This window comes from Chelonia mydas, chromosome 22 (assembly GCF_015237465.2).
Source record: "Chelonia mydas isolate rCheMyd1 chromosome 22, rCheMyd1.pri.v2, whole genome shotgun sequence".
In the NCBI taxonomy this organism is placed as follows: Eukaryota; Metazoa; Chordata; order Testudines; family Cheloniidae; genus Chelonia; species Chelonia mydas.
The window spans coordinates 15,928,337-15,948,126 of record NC_051262.2 but is presented as its reverse complement, the minus strand read 5'-3'; the positions used below and the strand labels follow the sequence as shown (position 1 = coordinate 15,948,126).

Genomic DNA, 19,790 nt, shown 5'->3' with positions numbered 1-19,790 from the left:
CTTTTCTTCCACATGTCTATTCAGGGGACACCATCATAGGGCCTAATCACATCAGCCACACTATCAGAGGCTCATTCACCTGCACGTCTACCAATGTGATATATGCCATCATGTGCCAGCAATGCCCCTCTGCCATGTACATTGGTCAAACTGGACAGTCTCTATGCAAAAGAATAAATGGACACAAATCTGACAACAGGAATCATAGCATTCAAAAACCAGTAGGAGAACACTTCAATCTCTTTGGGCACTCGATTACAGACGTAAAAGTTGCAATTCTTCAACAAAAAAACTTCAAAACCAGACTCCAGCGAGAGACTGCTGAATTGGAATTAATTTGCAAACTGGATACAATTAACTTAGGCTTGAATAGAGAATGGGTGGGTCATTACACAAAGTAAAGTATTTCCCCATGTTTATTCCCCCCCTCCACCCCCCCACTGTTCCTCAGACATTCTTGTCAACTGGTGGAAATGGCCCACCTTGATTATCACTATAAAAGGTTCCCCCCCCCCCCCCCGCCCCTGCTCTCCTGCTGGTAATAGCTCACCTTAAGTGATCACTCTGGTTACAGTGTGTATGGTAACACCCATTGTTTCATGTTCTCTATGTATATAAATCTCCCCACTGTATTTTCCACTTTATGCATCCAATGGGGTGAGCTGTAGCTCACGAAAGCTTATGCTCAGATAAATTTGTTCGTCTCTAAGGTGCCACAATTCCTCCTTTTCTTTTTGCGAATGCAGACTAACACGGCGGCTACTCTGATACTTTTCTTAAGAGTTTCAAGAAGGCCATTTCCCATGAGAGGTAAAATGCAAGGAAGGACCCCATATACAGCATTCCCCACACACAGGGATGTCCGTAAAGTGCTTTGAGAGTCTCATGTGAAAGGGCTATTGTGACAATGATCAATAGATACAACAGTCCAAATTAGGGTGACCAGATAGCAAGGGTGAAAAATCGGGACGGGGCTGGGGGGTAATTGGCACCTATATAAGACAAAGCCCCAAATATCGGGACTGTCCCTATAAAATCGGGACATCTGGTCACCCGAGTCCAAATACATGTGATGTAACAGGCTAAAAATTGAGGTTGCCACTTAGGCTTGCTTGAGCCTCATTCAAATGAGAACTTCAAGATCTGCCCAATGCAATGTGAAGAGCCACCTTACATGCCCTGCTGCAGGTCAGGGATAGGCAGCACGTGATTGCAGTGCCCAGGAGCTGTACACAGACGGTACGCAGACACCAGAACCACAGCCTTACGCCATGCCCTGAACTGTCTTACTGTGGCTTCTCAGGACAAAGGGCTGCAGAGAATGTGGTTAGCAGCAGTCAAAATAGGTTGGCCATCCTATATCTCCCCCTGCTGGGTGTAGTATGTATGCAGATGCCTTTTTACAGTGCCCTACCAGTATTTATCAAAATTTATGGGGTTGAAAAGAGCTAGCTCAGCATAAGTTATTCATTGTTTATTACATGTGGAAGCAATAGTGGGTCCACTCTCAAGGCAGATTTTGTGCTGCTTATATTATTTAAATTATGCTCTCCCACCAAAATCAGAGAGCTGATCCAGAGCATTTTCATTCTGGTTTCCTATCCGAAAGTAAATGGTAGGGAGAATACACTGTAGTTAGACGATGAATGTTTTTTGCTAATACTCAACTACATTGAACTCTCCTGTTTACTGGCAGCTCAAGAATTTCTATTGTAGTTCAGAAAAGAAGCCCCGAACAAAACTCTGGACCCAAATAATCCTGAATTTTACCAAAGTCCGGGTCGAAATCTGAGCTTTGCATCTGGCTCTGAATTGTATTATGATCCATCAGAGCCAAACATGCCCAAACTTTGGGGAGATTCACGTGCAGAGCTGGACTTCCGGGCTCAGGTGCATGTTCTCACAAGACCTGTTGCTTGTGTATGAAGGTGTAGCCTCACCGCTCATCCCCAAGACTGTGTGCTGTTCAAATTCTTATCAGTAATTCCAGTCCATCCCAACACACCAGGCTAGAGCATCCCGCTCAGCAGCATCTCAGAGAAAGTCGGGAGTACAACACCTTGAGAATCCAAGAGTTCAGGGCCAAAGCCCATGAAATATTTAGATAGACCAATATATAAGTGCACTTTGTGTTTTATGGCTCACACAATGAGATGGATTAAACATAGTATGGTCAGTCTGTTGTCTAGCTAAGCTCTGTCCCATGGGGCTGGGACCAAATAACACTCCAGGATTGCTCCCACTAGATGAAATTAAGGGGCCGATCCTGGATCCCACTATGAACCTACTGTATTTCTCTCATGCAGAAAGTGTTCCACAGTCTGACCCATTGACAGCTCAATACAATATTGGTCAAACCTGGAAGCCATTTTGTACAGGCCTGTTGAATTCGAATGACAATGATCTTTTGACTCATTCTAAACAGACCTGACAATTTGAATTTCCTACCCATGGATTCTAAATGACAGAATTCACTCCTGTAAAGAGGGGAGATCACAGGATATAAGCTTCACACTAAGGTTTTGGGGTGTTCTTCTGCACAGGATGAAGTTCGCCCAAAACAAAACACTTCTGGAAATGTGTGTTTCAAAGCAAAGAATCAAATTAACATTGACTCTACTCAGCAATGATAAGGCCTCAGCTGGAGTACTTGTGTCCAGTTGTGGGCATCATGCCTTGAGCAAGATTTGGACAAATAGGAGAAAATCCAGAGGAGAGCAACAAAAAGAATTAAAGGTCCAGAAAAGATTAAAACAATTGGGTTTGTTCAGTCTGGAGAAGAGAAGACTGAGTGTGGGGCGGACATGATGTCTTCAAGTACATAAAAGGTTGTTATAAAGAGGAGAATGATCCATTGTTCTCCTTATCCACTGAGGACAGTACAAGACGCAATGGGATTAAATTGCATCAAGAGAGATTTAGGCTAGACATTAGGAAAAACTTCCTAACTGTGAGTATTAGAGAACAAATTGCTTACTGGAGTGATGTCTATTTTCAGGGTCTTTGGGGGACCTTTTTTATTTTTGGTTTGTGGATCAGGTTTTAACAAATGCCAAATCTCCAAGTGAAACTAAGCCCAACCTTTAATGCCAAATTTTGCTCAGAACTCATGCCAAGGTTGCTGATGCATTCTGAACCCTAGCAAACTTTTTAGCAAGGATTTGTAACAATATCTTGAACTAGGTAAGGTTGCTTTAGCATCTCAGCTTAATGCTTTCCCTATAAATGTTTCAGTTTGGATACCCCGCCATTCTCTGCCAACAGCTTCCGGCCTCCACAGGACTTTGATGCTGAGCCCCATTGGGGACCTTAAAGAGACTCTGAATCCCCCTGTCCCATGTATTCCCCCTTGATCCTGCTCCCCTTTTTCCCCTTGAAATTTCTGCCTGCATTCTGTACCGCTGCAAACTCTTCTGGCCTGTCTACAACAAAGTTTTTCCCCAAGGATCTCTTTGTTGGTAAATTTGCAGTTGATCAGTGAGAGTTGCTGGCCCTGCATAAAAGCAGCTTTGCAATACTCACGGGATTTAAATAACAAGCTTCTTCCAGCTCAGTACCTGTCCTGTCCAGCTCACACACACCGTGCAACCCCAGAGTCCGACTCCACTCCAGCTCATTCTTCAGCCAGTTCTGCAGTTCCTGGCAATTCCAGTCCCTGTAGTCTGAAGCAATGATCTCCATAAAGATCTTGCAAAGATCTAGAAGCTGGTAAATGGTGGGCCACTGCCGACATTCACCAAGGTGTTTTTTACACCTCCTGGTTCAGACTGGGGAATTCTTCAAGCTCATCATGTCCTAACCAGGCTAAATGAGGCTGCATCTCAATTACACTGGGCTGTTTTTCCAATGCATTTTTTTTTCTGTTAAAATCATGCCCTGCTTCCATTCAGGGCAATAGCCAAACTCCCACTAATTTCAGTGGCCTGGGGCTTTGCCCCTAAGACTTTAAATCTTCTAAGCAATCTCAGCTCAGTTGGTGTTATGAGTGGTGACAGCTTAGATTCTGCTCTGGTTCTCCTTGTGACCTCCCACCCACAGTCAGAGCGAGGAATCTGAACTCTGTCTGAACTGACCCAGCATCAGGAGTCTGCCTCTGAAAAGGTTCGTGGCCCTGCCAATAGCAAAGGCAGAGAGGCTATTGATCTCAGCTGTTCAGATTGGCACTTTGCTCTTTTTGTTTTTTCTGCCATTTTTTTAAAAAAATCACATTAGATTTCAAGGTAACAAGTCAAACGACAGATTAGATACAACCTGCATGTTCTGTCAATGGGTCCTAGCAACATGCTAGGGCGGTGGTTCTCAAACTGTGGGTCGGGACCCCAAAGTGCGTCATGACCCAATTTTAATGGGGTTGCCAGGGCTGGCGTTAGACTTGCTGGAGTCTGGGGCTGAAACTGGAGCCCAAACCCCTCTACCCAGGGCTGATGCCAGGGCTTAGGCTCAGGCTTCTGTCCCCTCTCCCGGGGCCATGTAGTAATTTTTGTTGTCAGAACCATGCTGGTGGCTTCCAAGGCCTGGTCTACACCTAAAACCCAGGCTGGCCTTGCTACGTTGCTCAGGGTTGTGAAAAATTGTACACGTTGTGCACCATAGTTAGGTTGGCCTAACCCCACCGTAGATGCAGCGAGGTCGATGGAAGAATTTTTCCATCGAACTAGCTACTGCCTCTCGAGGGGGTGGAGTCACTCTAGCAATGGGAAAACCCCTTCCGTCACTCGAGTAAGGGTCTCCAACGCTAGAGATTCAGCTGTCCCACGGAAGTGCTTCAGGTGCAGGCATGCCCTATGGAAAAAAGAAGCAAGTTCTCAGGGCTTTTTTGAGCCTGCAGATTGGCTTGCCTCCAGCCCCGCCAAGGGCACTTGTGGTCTGAGTATAGCCCCGCCACCAGCATTTTGCACACATCCGCTCAGGAACAGAGAAGGGAATTGACTTTCTTGACCTGGAATCGAGCTTGACAGCTCAGGCGCATCTCTGAGGAGATCCGACAAGACCAGGTGCTTGAGCCAGAAGTTCTGGATGCCCCTCTCAGCCCCAGACCTGCATCCGTCCAGATTCTTATCTTGAATTCTGACCTATCTGACCAGTCCAGCCAGTGGCGTCCCACTTTGGAGAGCAGCCGTGAGAAACTGGGGAGCATAGAACCTGGGGAATATCCAACAGTGTAGGCTCCAGGCCCACAGAACATTACAGAATTATATATAATATTACAGCTGCACTGTGCTCTGCTGATAAAATAGTATGGATGATACATGTGGCAGAGACTGGCCTGTGGTGGGGGTCATGACCAGAGTATCTCTGGGTTCCATGATCCTTGGCTACTAGAACAGTCCCTTGCAGGCTCTTACTAGCCAGCGCAATTTAGAGTAGCCCTGCAGCTGCTCTAACTTTTGCAAAGAGCTGAACTGGCTGCCAGTTAGCTAAAGGTTCAGGAGGTAAAGGAGTGGGGGAAGAGAAGGAGGCACAAAGCCACATTCATCTCCTCACCTCAGTTAGGTGCTGCCTGAACACAGACTGACTGGACCAGAGGGCCAAGCCCGACTTGTCTAATTCCATTGAAAATTGCATTTCCGGAGAAACCTGAAACCTGAACTAGGAGACAAAAAATTAAGATTAGAGCCCATGAGCCCATGTTCATTAAAGCAATGGAAAGCTATGCACATTGGATAGGGTTCGAATAGAGCAAATCCACCTCAATATCCTCACTGGGAATATTTAATGAGGCCAGTTTTTTCACACAAAAAATACACATTTTTCATACCGTAAAACAGAAGATTTCAAGGAGTAACATGGCATTTCATTAAGACAAGAAGAGCATCAATCAAAGTAATATAAGGTGCTAAGTACGTTTACAGAAACAAAACCATTCCGCTGACTATGTAGCTCATTGGAGCTTTTCTTTGGCAAATGCCAACAACCAAGCAGAACTTGGATAAAAATTATTCAAAAATTGCAAAAAATTTTTAAAAAAATAGCGACCAAAATTGTCTGTTGGAACTCATCCTGCAGAGAAGCATTTCCTCAGTTGAGTTCATCCTGCAGCAACAATTTAGCTGCTTATATTCTCCTGTATTTGTCATGGGCATTGTGTATTTCACAACAAAGGGTTAATGTATTTAACATTGCTGGAGAAAATACTGCATTGATTTCATTGTTATGTTTATTAGTAATATTAAGCTCTGTTCCTTCGGGGAGGGTTTGCTTTACCCATACTCCCCAAAGGATTTATATTGCTTCCTCTTTGCGAGCAAGAATGAAGTACATCCCAGAGAAATCAGAGCTGTCATCGATGAAATTATCATCCCTGAAGAGAATCTCAAACTCCTGAATGATGAAGCCAGTTTCACTGAGGACTTCTCTCAGAAATTCCTCTCTCAGGACCAAACACGAGAACCTTTTGGGGCCAACCATGAAGAAACTGCAGCCCAAATCTCCACTCAGCACCAAGTGCCCTCCTGGCTTTAACAGGGAGCTGATGTTCTTCAGAGCATTGCGGTAAGTGTTCAGATCTTTGCAAGCAGCTTCCAAGCACAGTGATGAGATCAGACAGTCAGCTGGAGGCAGGATGATTGGATCCATGGGGTTGCTTTTGTGGACATCACATTTTAGAACCTGTTTGATGGTTTTCCTTAATTTTGTCTCTTTCTCAGCCTTCTTCTCCCTACAGAGATATACACATATACAATGCAAGATGAACTCCCAAGGGTTATCTGCAATTTCAGTGTCTTTCTATGATATAGATGTGAATATTAGGAGGAAAACATTGTTTGCTAGAATGATGTCTATTTCTAGGCCCTTGTGTTAACTATCTTTAGTTCCCTCTTCTCTAGGTCAGTTTTAAGACATGCCAGAAAGCCACCACATTTTGCTCAGAACTCATCCCAGTTTGCTAACAGGGTCATGAACTCTGGCTACGTTTTCAGGGGACCCCCTGATTAAATTGTGATTTTGTAAGAAAATATGCAAACAGGTGAATTTACTTCAGCAACACTTTACCAGTTGATAACTGTCTCCAAGGTCTCTAATACTGAGAACCACAGGGGACCCTATACAGATTCTATCATGACTAAAAACCACATTCCCCCAGCTTTCTATTTTCTCCCCAGAAATTCTGCCTGTATTCACCACTGATTATATTGCTGATCAGCATCAGTAGACGTTGCTGCATAGACAAACTAAGCAATACACAAGGAATTTAGGCAATCTGCTTTTTCCAGCCCCGGTACCTGTTTCCCTCTAGCTCACACACGTATTCCACCACTGGAGTCCAGTCAAATGCTCCTGGCTCATTCTTCAGCCATTTCTCCAGTTCCCAGTGGTTCCGGTCTGTATAGTCTGAAGCAATGATCTCCTTAAAGGACTCGCAGGCAGAGAGGAGCTGGTGAATGTTGGGGCCACTGCCAATATCAATCAGGGTGTCCCCTTTCACCCCACCTGGTTCAGAATACAGAATTCTTGGAGCTCATTGCGTCTTAACCAGACTAAATGCAACTTCGTCTCAATTAAGCTTAGTTGATTGAGTTTTAATACATATAGAGCTAAATCTTGCTTCCATTGAAGGCAATGGCGAAACGCCTAGTGACTTCAGCGTTACCAAGCTTTGGCTGCAAGTCCTCAATGCTTCTTGACATGGAAATTAACATCAGATACTCTCCTGCATATCTAAACTAACCCAGGCAGCAGTATAGAAGACGACAATGTTGACGCTGCCTGGAAGATGTATACGGAATGAGTGCTCTTTTTGTAGCTGTAAGAATACTATTGTACATCAGGCGGAGCTATTCACAGTAATGATTATTTACTCGGCTGTTTCAGGGCTTCACACCATGGACCTGATTCACCACTGACCGTCACCTTGTGTCATCCCATAAACTCCTCCTCCGCAATGTATAAATGAATTGATACAGAGCAAAGACGAACATTTATGTTTCCAATTAGCAGGTGTTAGTAATTTTCTTCTGTCTAGACTCCTACATTCAGTCCCTTTCCATGGTGGATTGATACCGTAGGATGTGCTTTTTTGTTGCACTTACATTTTTGTTCAGCTTTAGTGTTCTCTCAAATGCAAGATGCTCTAATTCTATTACCAGTCCCCTGAGCCATGCAATTCCCAACTTACAAGTTACCATATTTAAGGACAATCCCCAGGATTATACCATGTGTCTATGGGGTTGCAGTAATTGTTAGTAATAGAAAAAATACAGTATGATGCAGTATAGCTGGCTCTTGGAATCAAACAGCTTTGTAAACAGAATTGAAATTTGCATCACATCAACTTCTTAAAAAGGGATGCAACCAAATATATTCAATAATTTACCTGCAGGGGTGATTTTGAACACATTTAGAGCTAATGATAAAAGACCTCATTTCCACTCCCAGGAGAAGGCTAAGGGGAAATTTGCTATATAATAATTAATAATAACTAACTTTTCTGTCTAGTGCTTTACATTTATACAGCTCCAAGCGCTTTGGACCGGAACACTCATGTCATTATCCCTCTTTTACAAATGAGGCACAGAGAGGTGATGTGACTTGCCCGGGGTCAAAGGGAAAGTCAATGGCAGGCTTGAGAACAGAACTCAGGTGTCTTGAGTGTTAGTCCAAGGCCGTACTGCGTGGATGCTTGCAGAAAGGGGAGGATGGGAAAAGCTTTCTCATAATCTGTGGTACTTGCAAAGGCTGAACAATAATATTTAGCCTATCTAATGGGCTTTTTATCTAGAAACGCTAGCTGAAGGGTCCTCAGCCCCCCTGTGCAGCAAGGTGAGACTTGATGAACTGCCATAGCATGTTTGTTGCACATCAGCTAGGGGTGACCGTGGAAACCAAATAACTAATGCATATTACAGGATACTTCACCACAACCCAGGCCAAAAGGAGGCATGATAATAACCTGGTTTCTGATGTCACAGACAGGGATAGATGAGCAGGGATGAGTCCCAAATCCCACCTATAGGCCATACCTGAAGTGAAGGTTTTACAGTATTGTTTCAGGATGAAGATAAGAAAGTCATCTCTCCAGGTGTCTTCCCCAAACTTAAAATATTCCAGGAAGGCCTTTGGGTCAAATTCTGCCTGGTAAACATCGCCTCCGGTGAACTCAGTCATGATGCTCCCTCTGAATCTGCACATACAATGCGTTGCTTTTCCCTAGGATTCCTGTGCACAGCCAGCTGCTCCTGATCATTCAGAATCTGAACTCGGCCTTTTAACTCTTTCCAGCAGCTTTGTAAACAGTATTGAAAAATTGCATCACTCTGCCTTTTAACACTTTCTTGGGCCTGAAACCTGAGAGCAACCGTGAACCGCAGCCCAATGGTGTTTACCTTTAGACGTACTACTTTCTGTTCTTTTATACCTTTTTAATCCCATTTCCTTTCCACACCTACTGAGCAAGTTACAGGGCCCTAAAGGAATCCCCAGCTGCAGACGGTACAGCGTTCTGTGAATAGGTCATGTCGCCATGCCGGCCTCACCCCTTCCAGAGCTCACAAATTGTGTTCGTGGACAGAGGGAGGGTCCTGAGATTAGGTGAGGGTCTGTCACCAACTTCAGTGCTCAAGTGTGTGGGTGACGAGAGAAAGGAGAATCATGAAAAGATCAACTTCAGAAGCACATAGACTATCATAACTCGTGCTACAGCATTAATATGACGCAACCCCTCATTGACATATGTCAGAAACTCTGCAAGGTGTCTTCACTAAACTGGTGTAAGCAGCAGGGATTGTGACAGTGTGAGATATCTACTGAATGAACAACATGTTCATGGACTAAAAAATTCTGCTGGATCTCAGGCAGAGCAATCTCTGGTAAGGACCTTCATTGGAGGATTGCTGAGCTGCAGGTTTGGCCCTGATTTTCAGTTGCCCGGGACCTGTATATATTGCATAGAAGATCTATGTGGAATGAGTTCTCTTTTTGTGAAAGTAAGAATACTCTCATACATCAGGCAGAGGTGTCCTCTGTAGAGATTATTTACTAGGACCTGATTCACCACTGACCATCTTGTGTCCTCATATACACTCTTCCTCTGCAATATATAAAATAATTAATCCAGAGCAAAGACTTATGTTACCAGTGATTTCCTCCTGTCTAGTCTCCTGATTTCAGTCCTGTTTCATTCAGGATTCATACTCCAGCATGTACTTTTTATTGCATCTATATTTCTTTTAATTGTTTTCATATTGCAAGATGTTCTAACCAGTCCCCTAAACCATGCAATCCCACATTACAAGTTACTGTACTTAAGGGCAATACTTAGGATTGCACTCTGTGTCTATGAGGCTGCAGTAATTGGGAATAATAAATAATAAAAAACACATGATGCCATACAGCTGGCATTTGTATTGCAATGGCTTAACGCACAGCATTAAAAATTGCAGCACTCTACCTTTTAATGCTTTCATAGCCCCGCAAGCTGAGATCAGCTGGGGAATTCAGCCCTACTGTCTTTAACTATAGATGTACAGCTTGTTATTGTTTTAAAACTCCTTTTTATCCCATTTGCTTTGTTCAAATCCAGGGCTGGTTACAGATCCCTAAAGGAATCCAAGCTGCAGCTGATACAGAATTCTGTGACCAGTTAGAAGCACTATGCCAGCCTTACCCCTTCCAGAGCTCACCAGCAGATACATGCACAGGGGGAGGGTTCTGAGATTAGGCTAGGTTTGTGTCACAGACTTCAGTGTTCTAGTGTGGGGGGAAAGGAAGAGAAAAAGGAAAGTCACATACAAATCAACTTCAGTAGTTTGTGAGCTCTCATACACCATCCTGCAGCATTCGTGTGGAGAAACCCATTGTTGACATATGTCTGCAAGGTGTCTTCACTAAACTGGTGTAAGCAGTAGGGATTGTGACACTACATGTAAAATGTACACAGAATGAGCAACCTGTTCATGGACTAAAGGATCTCACTGGATCTCAGGCAGAGCTGTCTTGGGTAAGGATCTTCATGAGGGTATTGCTGAGCTGCACATTTGGACCCAATTTACAGTTTCTCTGGACCTGAGTAGACACCTCACGGAAGATATCTCCAGCATGAGTACTCTCTTTGCAGAAGTAAGAATACTCTTGTACATCAGGCAAAGGTGTCCTCAATATAGATTAGTTACTCGGGCTCCACACCAGGGACCTGATTCACCACTGACCTGTACCTTGTGTCATTGTATAAACTCTTCCTCTGCAATATATAAAGTAATTAATACAGAGCAAAGACAGACATTAATGTTTCCAATTAGCAGGTGTCATTTTCTCCTCTCTAGTCTTCAGCATTCATCCCCCAGCACGTACTTTGTATTGCATTTATATACCTATTCAGTTTTAGTTTTTCCATAATTGTAAGATGCTCTAATTCCATGACCAGTCCCCTGAGCCCTGCAATTCCCAGTTACAAGTTACTGTACTTAAGAACAATCTATAGGGTTCCACAATGGCTGAGTCTACAGAGGGATAAAAAACCTGCAGCTGACTCAGGCTTGCGGGACTAAGGTTTTGGGGCTGAAAAATCTCTGTGTAAATGTTCAGACTTAGTTTGGCGCCCAAGATCTGGAGCCATGCAAAGGAGAAGGGTCCCAAAGCCCAGGGTTCAGCTCAAGCCCAAATGTCTACCCAGTGATTTTTAGCCCTGCAGCCCATGCTCTGCAAGCCTGAGTCAGCTGAGGTAGGCCAGCCACAACTGTGACATAGGTCTTTTATCCCTGTGTAGACATGCCCTATGTGTCCATGGGGTTGCAGTAATTATTAGTAATAAAAATACAATGTGATGCAACATAGATGGCATTTGCAATCGAAAAGCTTTGTAAACCAGTGTTAAAAATTGCATCATTCTGTTTTTTAACACTTTTATATCCCTGCAAGCTGCAAGCAGCTATGGAAAGCAGCCCTACCGTATTTACTCTCAGACATACAGCTTGCTGGTGTTTAAAACCTTCTTTTAAATCCCATCTCCCTATCACAACCACAGGGCAGGTTGCAGGTCCCGAAAGGAATCCCGAGCTGCACCTGATACAGATTTGTGTGAATAGTTATTAGTGCCCGGCCAGCCTTCAGACCTGATTTACGGTTTCCCTGCACCTGTGTAGACACTGAATGGAAGATACGTATGGAACAAGTACTCTTTTTACAGAAGTATGCATACTACTGTACATCAGGCAGAGGTGTCCTCAATAACGATTATTTACTAGGATGTTACAGTGCTTCACACCACAGACCAGATTCAGCCCTGACCTTCACCTTGTGGCACCATATAAAGTCTTCCTCTGCAATGTATCAATTAATTGAGACAGAGCCGACATATATTAATGTTTCCAATTCGCAAGTATTAGTTATTTTCTCCTGTCTAGCCTCCTACATTCAGTCCCTTTCCATTCAGGATTCATACCTCATGAGGTACTTTTTATTGCACTTACATTTCAATTCAGTTTTAGTTTCCATAATGCACGATGCTCTAATTCCATGAACCAGTCCCCTGAGCCATGCAATCCTCTGTAACATGTTACTGTATTTAACAACAATCCTTAGGTTTACACTCTGTGTTTATGGGCTTGCAGCAAATGTTAGTAATAAAAAATACAAAGTGATGCAATATAGCTGGCATTTGCCCTCCAAAACCTTTGTAAACAGTATTAATTGCATCACTCTGCCTTTTAATGTGTTTGTATCCCTGCAAGATGAGTGTATCTGTGGAACTCAGCCCCTACCGTCTTTAACTTTAGATATGCATCTTGCTGTTTAAAACCCTGTTTTTAAAAGCCTGTTTGCTTTTCCCAACCACAGGGCTGGTTACAGGTCCCTAAGGGAACCCCAAGCTGCAGCTGATACAGAGTTCTGTGACCAGTTAATAGCACTCTGCCAGCCCCAGCCCTTCCAGAGCTGACAAGCAGATACATGCACAGGGGAAGGGTTCTCCGATTAGTCCAGAGTCCTGTTACAGACTGAGGTGCTCTAAGTGTATGGGCGAAGAGAGAAAGTCACATACAGATCAACTTCAGCAGCTTATGAACTCTCATGCACCGTGCTGCAGCATTAGTGTGAATCAACCCATTGTTGACATGTCAGAAACTCTCCAAGGTGTCTTCTCTAAGTTGTGTTAGCAGTAGGGATTGTGACAGTGTCAGACACTGCGTGTAAGATATATACTGAATGAGAGTCCTGTTCATGGACTAAAGAACCTCATTGGATCTCAGGCAGAGCTGTCTCTGGTAAGGATCTTCACGAGGGTATTGGGGAGCTGCACATTTGGACTCGATTTACAGATGCTCTGCACCTGTGTAGACACTGCAAGCACGAGTATACGGAACAAGTACTCAGCATGCATCAGGCAGAGGAGTCCTCAATAAAGATTATTTACAGGGCTTCACCCCATGGACCAGATTCACCATTGACCTTCACCTTATGTCCTCATATAAACTGTTCCTCTGCAATATGTAAAGCAATTGATACAGAGGAAAGACAAATATTAATGTTTCCAGTTACCAGGTGTTAGTGATTTTCTCCTGTCTAGTCTCCTACATTCAGTCCTTTCATTCAGGATTAATACCCCAGGAGGTACTTTTTATTGCACTTATATTGCTATTCATTTTTAATGTTTCCATAATGCAAGAGGCTCTAATTCCATTACTAGTCCCCAGAGCCTGCCATCTCCTCTTACAAATTATTGTCCTTAAAGACAATCCCCAGGATTACACGATGTGTCTATGGGGTTGAAGTAATTGTTAGTAATAAAAAATACAAGGTGATGCAATAGAGCTGGCATTTGCAATCCAATAGGTTTGTAAACAGTGTTAAAAATTGCATCATTCAGCTTTTTAACGCTTTCATGTGCCTGCAAACTGTGATCAACTGTGGAACTCAGCCCTATGGTCTTTACCTTTAGGCATACATCTTGCTATTATTTTAAACCTTCATGTTAATCCCGTTTGCTTTTCACAACTACCGGGCAGGTAACAGGTCCCCAAAGGAATCCCATGTTGCAACTGGTACAGAATTAGAAAATGTAGACATTTAATACTTTGTACGGATCCTCGGAGTGTGTGGCAAGGACGTGGTCACAGAGCACATAGTCAGGCTTTAGAGATTTTTATTAAAATAAAGGAAAGAGTTATCATAGCCCCAAACCACAGAGCTGCAAAGAAATAGCACAGTTCTATAGACCCTGGTGGAATCATCCCTTTACAAAAGCTACTTAAACTAGCATACTCACACCCTTCCTTGGGGACCTGGTAGTGGGAGACAGATTACATAATAAAGTAAGCTGGCAGGCTAGCTGCATAGGCTACATATCTCTGTTCCTTCGGGGAGGGTTTCCTTTACCCATACTCCCTAAAGGATTTATATTATTTTCTCCTTTGAGCAAGAATGAAGAACATCCCAGAGAAATCAGAGCTGTCATCTATGAAATTATCATCCCTGAAGAGAACCTCAAACTCCTGAATGATGAAGTCAGTTTCACTGAGGACTTCCCTCAGAAATTCCTCTCTCAGGACCAAACAAGAGAACCTTTTGGGGCCAACCACGTAGAAACTACAGGCCAAAGCTCCACTCAGCACCAAGTGCCCTCCTGGCTTTAAGAGGGAGCTGATGTTCTTCAGAGCAAGTCGATAAGTGTTCAGATCTTTGCAAGCAGCTTCCAAGCACAGTGATGAGACCAGGCAGTCAGCTGGAGGCAGGATGATTGGATGCATGGGGTTGCTTTTGTGGACATCGCATTTTAGAACCTGTTTGATGGTTTTACTTAACTTCATCTCTTTCTCAGCCTCCTTTCCCCTAGAGAGACATACACATATACAATACAAGATGAACTCCAAATGGTTATCTGCAATTTCAGTATCTTTGTATGACATAGGTGTGAGTATTAGAAGGAAAACATAATTTGCTAGAGTGATGTCTGTTTGTAGGACCTTGTGTTAACTTTGTCTTTAGTCCCCTTTCCCCTGGGTCAGGTTTTCAGATATGCTGGAATGCCCAGAAATGTTAAGTCCTAGCCACCACATTGTGCTCAGAACTCATCCTACTTCTGCTAACAGGGTCATGAACTCTGGCTACTTTTTCAGTGGACTCCTCCCTCCCTCCCCCCACACGCCCACTGTCTGAATTTAGGATTTTTTAAACATCTGCAACCAGGTGAATTTACATCAGCCACATTTCCCTCTGCATTTCAGACTGGAAAAATGCCAACACCAGTTGATAGCTCTCTCCAAGGTCTCGGATGCTGAGACCTCCTGGGGACTCTATACAGACTCCTACCACATTCTGCCTGCTCTTTATTTTCTCCCCAAAATTTCTTCCTATATTCACCATTGATTATGTTGCAGCTTCCAGCTGATCAGTATAAGTAGATGATGCTGCATAGACAAACTAAGCAATACACAAGGGATTTAGGCAATCTGCTTTTTCCAGACCCGGTACCTGTTTCCCTCTAGCTCACACACGTATTCCACCACTGGAGTCCAGTCAAACGCTCCTGATTCATTCTTCAGCCATTTCTCCAGTTCCTGGCGGTTCCGGTCTGTATAGTCCGAAGCAATGATCTCCTTAAAGGACTCGCAGGCAGAGAGGAGCTGGTGGATAGTGGGGCCACTGCCAATATCAATCAGGGTGTCCCCTTTCACCCCACCTGGTTCAGAATACAGAATTCTTGGAGCTCATTGCGTCTTAACCAGACTAAATGCAACTTCGTCTCAATTAAGCTTAGTTGATTGAGTTTTAATACATCTAGAGCTAAATCTTGCTTCCACTGAAGGCAATGGCGAAACGCCTAGTGACTTCAGCGTTACCAAGCTTTGGCTGCAAGTCCTCAGTGCTTCTTGACATGGAAATTAACATCAGATACTCTCCTGCATATCTAAACTAACCCAGGCAGCAGTATAGAAGACGACAATGTTGACTGCTGCCTGGAAGATGTATACGGAATGAGTGCTCTTTTTGTAGCTGTAAGAATACTATTGTACATCAGGCGGAGCTATTCACAGTAATGATTATTTACTCGGCTGTTTCAGGGCTTCACACCATGGACCTGATTCACCACTGACCGTCACCTTGTGTCGTCCCATAAACTCCTCCTCTGCAATGTATAAATGAATTGATACAGAGCAAAGACGAACATTTATGTTTCCAATTAGCAGGTGTTAGTAATTTTCTTCTGTCTAGACTCCTACATTCAGTCCCTTTCCATGGTGGATTGATACCGTAGTATGTGCTTTTTTGTTGCACTTACATTTTTGTTCAGCTTTAGTGTTTCCAAAATGCAAGATGCTCTAATTCTATTACCAGTCCCCTGAGCCATGCAATTCCCCCTTACAAGTTACCATATTTAAGGACAATCCCCAGGATTATACCATGTGTCTATGGGGTTGCAGTAATTGTTAGTAATAGAAAAAATACAGTATGATGCAGTATAGCTGGCTCTTGGAATCAAACAGCTTTGTAAACAGAATTGAAATTTGCATCACATCAACTTCTTAAAAAGGGATGCAACCAAATATATTCAATAATTTACCTGCAGGGGTGATTTTGAACACATTTAGAGCTATTGATAAAAGATCTCATTTCCACTCCCAGGAGAAGGCTAAGGGGAAATTTGCTATATAATAATTAATAATAACTAACTTTTCTGTCTAGTGCTTTACATTTATACAGCTCCAAGCGCTTTGGACCGGAACACTCATGTCATTATCCCCCTTTTACAAATGAGGCACAGAGAGGTGATGTGACTTGCCCGGGGTCAAAGGGAAGGTCAATGGCAGGTGTGAGAACAGAACTCAGGTGTCCTGAGTTTCAGTTCAAGGCCGTACTGCATGGATGCTTGCAGAAAGGGGAGGATGGGAAAAGCTTTTTGATAATCTGTGGTACTTCCAAAGGCTGAACAATAACATTTAGCCTGTCTAATGGGCTTTTTATCTAGAAACGCTAGCTGAAGGGTCCTCAGCCCCCCTGTGCAGCAAGGTGAGACTTGATGAACTGCCATAGCATGTTTGTTGCACATCAGCTAGGGGTGACCGTGGAAACCAAATAACTAATGCATATTACAGGATACTTCACCACAACCCAGGCCAAAAGGAGGCATGATAATAACCTGGTTACTCATAGAATCATAGAATTAGAAGGGATCACAAGGGTCATCTAGTCCAACCCCCTGCCAAGATTACTCCTGGAGAAATTCTGCACCACTGCGCAGGTGCAGAATTCATATTGTCCGCATATTTCTTTACTCCCTCACAGAAAAATGGGGAAGCAAAGAAATCTGGCAGCCAGAGCATGTCTGGTTGAGTGCCTGGAGCAGCTGGCAGAGACTTAAATCACATTGGGTTGAGGGGGCTGGGGTATGGATGCTTGGACGCATGGGAAGATGTTAATCACCGCCAGGGGTATGGGCATGCATGGGAATAACGGAGAGAGACTCTGTCCCTCTCACTGGCATGGAGGGGTAGGGCTTTGTTTTGTTTAGATTTAGGTGTGAGGCAGGCTCTGTCCCCTGAGGCAGAGCAGGAATACAGCAGCCTGCCTGTGTAGTTGTTAATGTTCCTATTATTAGTTAATTGTTCCCATTCTTAGTCAATTCTCCCAGGAGCATAAAATAGGCATAAAAGTTTTAAGGTTCCTTTACATTGCCAGAGTGGTGTAAAGAAGCCTTATTATTAATGACAGTCAGCTAGGGAGATCTATGTGCTTTCTCCCTTTTTCCTGTGTCACAATGGGGTTAGATTACAGCTCAGGAGCAATTTTATTTACCCATTTTTTTTTTTAAAAAAAAAAGAATTTTTGAGGGCAAATAAAACATTTGTCAAGCAGTCAAAAAAATGTCAGGACAGTTAGAACCAAGCATTTCCCAAAGTAGCCAGCCAGGATTATAACTGGAATGGAGGGTACTGTTTACCAAGTATTTGTAACTTAACTTTCATGTGTTTAGGAAATGCTGAATAGTTATTGTGACTTTTTTTCTGTATTATAGTTTAAATAAATTACTAAAGTAATTGAAACTGGTGTAATTACACTGCATTATTTTGAAAAATAAAATATACAGAATTTTTAATTTTTTTGGCACAGAATTCCCCCAGAAGTACGAGATGCAGGATTTGTTGTGTCTAAACCATTGAAGGCAGATGGCTCCAGCCTCCTTTTGAAAACCACCAGTGAAGGAGCTTCTACAACCTCCCCAGGCAGTCTGTTCCATTGCCCTACTGTTCTGAAGTTTTCCTGAGATTTAATCTAAATCTGCTATGCTATAGTTTGAACCCATTGCCTCTGGTTCTGCCCTCTGTGGCATGTCACAGACAAGGATAGACAAGCCAGGGATAAATCCCTAATCCCACCAAGAGGCCATACCTGAAGTGAAGGTTTTACAATAATGTTTCAGGGCAAAGTTCAGATATTCTTCTCCCCAGGTGCCTTCCCCAAATTTATAATGTTCGAGATAGGCCTTTGGATCAAACTCTGCCTGGTAGTCATCTCCTCCGGTGAACTCAGCCATGGTGCTCACTCAAAGTCTGCACAGACAATGTGCTAGTTTTCCCTGGGTCTCCTGCCCACAGTAGTGCATGTCACTAGGGACAGCTCATCTGACCTCTGTCTTTTAACACTTTCATGTCCCTGCAAGAAGAGTGCCGCTGTGGAACTCAGCCCCTACACTCTTTAACGTTAGATGTACAACTTGCTGTTGCTTAAACTTTTCTTTCTTAATCCCATTTGTTTTTCACAACCCCAGGGCAGATTACAGGTCCTGAAAGGAATCCCAAGCTGGAAGCTGATATAAAGTTCTATGAATAGTTAATTGCATTATGCCAGCCTCTCTCCTTCCAGAGGGCACAAGTTGATATCTGCACAGTGGGAGGGTTTGGGGATCAACTTCAGCAGCACTAGACTCTCATACACCATGCTGCAGCATTAATATGAATCAACCCCTCATTGACATATGTTAGGGACTCTGCAAGATTTCTTCACTAAACTGGTGTAAGCAGTAGGGATTGTTACAGTGTGAGACTGCATGGCAGATATGTAGCAAATGAGCATCCTGTTCATGGACAAAAGAATCCCATTGGATCTCGGGCCTGGGCTGTCTTTGATAAGGATCTTCATGAGGGTATTGCTGAGCTGCACATCTGGACCCGATTTACAATTTACAGTTGCCCTGTACTTGTGTCTTTATATCCTAGATGGCTTTGACAATAACAGGCTAAATATATATTGTACAAAAACATGGTAGGGGACCCGGACAATGTCTCTCAGGAAACCATCCTGCTCAGCCCCTTGGGGTTTCACTAGATGAGAGTTTACATGTATGGCTTTGTCATTATTTATGATTGACTTATGATATTAGAGCAGTGCCTACGAGCCAATGGAGAATCGGGTCCCATTGTGCTAGGTGCTGTATAGAAACAGCATAATACACAGTCCCTGCCCTCAAAGATCTTACAATCTAATATCATTGATACAGCAACTAACACAGAACAATGACAAATAATTCAGTGTTTTCAATTAGCAAGTTTTCCGGAAGTGTAATTCTTCTGCATAAAGTTCATTCTTATTCATGACCAACTCCTCAGTACCCCAGAACATACTTTTTATTGTGCTTATAGTTTGAATCAGTGTATATATGCAAAATACACTAATCCCATTACCAGTCCCCTGAGCCACCCAATCCCATTTACAAATGACTGTGAATAAGGACAGTGCCTAGGATTACAGCATGTCTGAGCAGAGAGTGATTGGTGGTAATAGACCAATACAATGTAATTTGGTATTACGGGCATTTGTTATATAACAGCTTTGTAAACAGTATTAAAAAGTGCTTTACATTT

At 43.3% G+C, this 19,790-nt stretch overlaps 2 protein-coding genes and 1 long non-coding RNA gene across 3 annotated transcripts in view; 1 reads left to right on the top strand and 2 right to left on the bottom strand.

The window, feature by feature from the left end:
- Nucleotides 1–438, top strand: part of LOC122463553 — a 30,012-nt gene extending 29,574 nt beyond the window's left edge. The window contains exon 3 of the long non-coding RNA XR_006287024.1: nucleotides 376–438. This is a non-coding gene — a long non-coding RNA (uncharacterized LOC122463553). The remainder of the gene's footprint in view (nucleotides 1–375) is intronic.
- Nucleotides 439–6,222: 5,784 nt separating this feature from the next.
- Nucleotides 6,223–9,129, bottom strand: LOC102931529 (nicotinamide N-methyltransferase-like). Its single transcript, XM_007060492.3, has 3 exons — nucleotides 8,961–9,129; nucleotides 7,224–7,431; nucleotides 6,223–6,658 (listed from the first exon to the last, which is right to left on the bottom strand). Exons 1-3 carry the CDS (start codon nucleotides 9,127–9,129, stop codon nucleotides 6,223–6,225), a joined length of 813 nt encoding a protein of 270 aa, XP_007060554.3.
- Nucleotides 9,130–14,330: 5,201 nt separating this feature from the next.
- On the bottom strand, nucleotides 14,331–18,481 carry LOC102931755 (nicotinamide N-methyltransferase-like). Its single transcript, XM_037882082.1, has 3 exons — nucleotides 18,319–18,481; nucleotides 15,403–15,610; nucleotides 14,331–14,760 (listed from the first exon to the last, which is right to left on the bottom strand). The coding sequence occupies exons 1-3, from the start codon at nucleotides 18,461–18,463 to the stop codon at nucleotides 14,331–14,333; spliced, it is 783 nt and encodes a 260-aa protein (XP_037738010.1). The 5' UTR covers nucleotides 18,464–18,481.
- Between the last annotated feature and the right edge of the window lie 1,309 nt (nucleotides 18,482–19,790).